Source organism: Cryptomeria japonica, chromosome 11 (assembly GCF_030272615.1).
Source record: "Cryptomeria japonica chromosome 11, Sugi_1.0, whole genome shotgun sequence".
NCBI classification, from domain to species: Eukaryota; Viridiplantae; Streptophyta; class Pinopsida; order Cupressales; family Cupressaceae; genus Cryptomeria; species Cryptomeria japonica.
In genome coordinates this window covers 299,315,783-299,318,272 of record NC_081415.1, presented here as the reverse complement: position 1 = coordinate 299,318,272, position 2,490 = coordinate 299,315,783, and the positions used below count along the sequence as shown (strand labels likewise).

General features: G+C 37.1%; 1 protein-coding gene across 1 annotated transcript; it reads right to left on the bottom strand.

Moving 5' to 3' along the window:
* Nucleotides 1-718: 718 nt before the first annotated feature.
* Nucleotides 719-2,490, bottom strand: LOC131860187 (uncharacterized). Its single transcript, XM_059214565.1, has 3 exons — nucleotides 2,302-2,490; nucleotides 1,739-2,179; nucleotides 719-1,132 (listed from the first exon to the last, which is right to left on the bottom strand). The coding sequence occupies exons 1-3, from the start codon at nucleotides 2,488-2,490 to the stop codon at nucleotides 719-721; spliced, it is 1,044 nt and encodes a 347-aa protein (XP_059070548.1).

The following is a 2,490-nucleotide window of genomic DNA, read 5'->3' as shown; positions in this document are numbered from 1 at the left end:
ATGTGTATAGTGAACTACAAAAACTTGAAAATATCTACATAAGTCACCTTCAAGTATTTCAAATACTTAGTCCATCCTCTTAGGAAATAATCCAAAACATTAATGAGGGCACTACACATGTATGTATGGACTACTACACCCTTAAGATCTGTCAAGACAAGACATATTTTCCTAAGGCAGTCACTGCATTCTGTTGAGCACCAAGTAAAGTATCCATCCAGGGAGTGATTAAACTTCTCAATTCTCCCACTCTGCTTATTATCTATTCCTTTTCTTTATTCAGGCCCTTTATTTTATCAGTAAGATCCATTATTTGAACTTCAAGAGTACTCGTAAAGACTGAATGCGAGACAAATGATTGTGCTATACCAACTAATTGCCCTTCAAGATCTCTTATTTTCTTGTCAATGTTTGCAAAAAACTTAGGCGAAAACAGACATGACTTAAAGATTTTTCCACCTTCATCCAAAGTATTCTCAACACTTTTCACCGTAGTTTTCAAAACTTCCCTATTAGTCTCAATTGTTCTAAAAAATGTTTGGAGCCTCATTTCATCAAACTTGTTCAAAACTTTTATATCTGTTGCTTTCTCTAATGATTCAAAATCTTATTCAACTTTACTCAACATACCCTTAAGCTTACCGGAGGGTGTGTCACTAGAAATCTGCTTAAGGTTAGGCAAAATCTTCTCCAAAATTACAATTGCCAAATATATAACTTATTTCTCTTCAAATGTGGACTTAAGTAAGTCCTCGCTTGCTTTGATCTGCACGAGAGTGGCCAATTTTAGTGCTTGAAGAGGGGAGAGGGTACTCAATTCTACTGAACCATGAGAGAAATCATCCTCATCAACTGCAATCTGCTTTCCTTTATCAGGAATAATGGCTTTTGTCATGATCACCAGAGCTTCATTAGTTTTCTCTTCACCCTTCTCCTTCACAGCTTTTTTAGTTTTTACTACCTCTTCTCCTTTCTCACCATCTCCTTCACCCTTTCCCGCTTCACTTAACTCCGTAGCTATTATTTCAACAATGATTTCTATCTTTGGAGGATCCTGCGTAGGTTCATCGGAGTTGCCAACTGCTTGATTGTCAGTGGTATCATCTACAATTTCTCGTTCAACCAAGTCAATCTGTACAAATGGTTGATCCTGAGAGACTTCTGATTGTATATGAACTACCAAAGGAGATGCATTTTTTCTTGATTTTCCTTCCAGTTGGAAATCATCCTTCTCTAGAATAAACTGATAATTATTTTCTTTCAAAATTCTCCTCAAAATGTCCTATGTATCCTTTACTACTTCCTCTACTCTTCCGAACATTATTTTATTTACTCTATGCTTGCTTCAGAAGTTTTCTTTTGCAAGTCCCAAAATTCTTGGTATATCCTCTCTTGTTATTTTAGGACACAACTACACTAATGTAAGTTCTTTTAACCGTTCATCTTCTAGACTAGCTGTGTGTCTCCGACATCCAAGATATCATATAATTATTTTGGGATCAAGGATGGTAGTTCAATCAATGTTTTACTAAAAGAATTCATGTAATGTACAACTGCTTCTTCAATAGCTCTCAGGAATTTTTTAAAAGAATGCTCATAATACACAAGAAGGTTTGTCAAGTTACCTTCATTAACTATTGTATCTATAATCTTCTATAATAGAGGTGCAATAGTGAAGGAACCTTCAATCTTACCCAAGTTAAGAGCTTCATCTATCTCAGATTTTTTTCTTGCTCACTCTTGTTCTACTGGATTGCTCTCCTTGTGTTTTTAGCTTCTTGGCAAATGAAGCATCACCGGATACAGTTTTTCTAACCACTCTAGCAAATGTAGTTGTTTTCTTCACCTCTCTGACCTCTTCATCTGATTCAGTTTCCTCCTTTGTTGCTACATACTTCCTTGTATATTTCTCTTTCTTCCTCTTTTCTATTCCATCGGTAGATGTTGATTGTGGCTTACGTGGAGGGGCCGACTTCTGCACACCTGAGTTAGGTGCAGACTTGCTTTGCTTGACCTTAGCTTGCTTGGAAGGAGTGGGAACCAGTTTATCTTGTGGCTTCACCATATCTTCCTCCTTCAGTATATTCTTCTCTTTGGCTCTTTGTACTGCTTCCCGAGTTATACCAATTTGTTCAGCAAGTTCTTCAACTTCTTTCTTACTTTTCTTTTCCTTCCGGGCCTAGTGAATTTCTTATGGGGGTCCAGATCCTTCTCCTTAAAAGTACCAAACCTCTCTTCTTTTTGGTCTACTGGTTGACTCAACAAGTGTTGAGCATATGCATCAAGTGTGACTACATCCACCTCATATCCCATGGGCATGATCTGGACAGTTCTGGGCTCAACTGCCTCCATATGACACTGATCCTTGTCAACAATAAAATAGATAGTTTTCTCATATTTCTCCACTCTCTTTAAGAATTCTTTCTCCGCTTTTCCTAGTGGCTTGAAGAGTTTTGAAATAGCCCCATAAAGTTGATATTTGCATTTCAT

Excerpts from the sequence above, each read along its gene's own strand:
- LOC131860187 (XM_059214565.1), bottom strand. The coding sequence starts at position 2,490 with ATGAAATGCAAATATCAACTTTATGGGGCTATTTCAAAACTCTTCAAG. Across the intron at positions 2,180-2,301 it reads TCATGCCCATGGGATATGAG|GCCCGGAAGGAAAAGAAAAG; the intron begins GTGGATGTAGTC and ends GAAATTCACTAG. Across the intron at positions 1,133-1,738 it reads AGCAATCCAGTAGAACAAGA|ATTGACTTGGTTGAACGAGA; the intron begins GTGAGCAAGAAA and ends CCATTTGTACAG.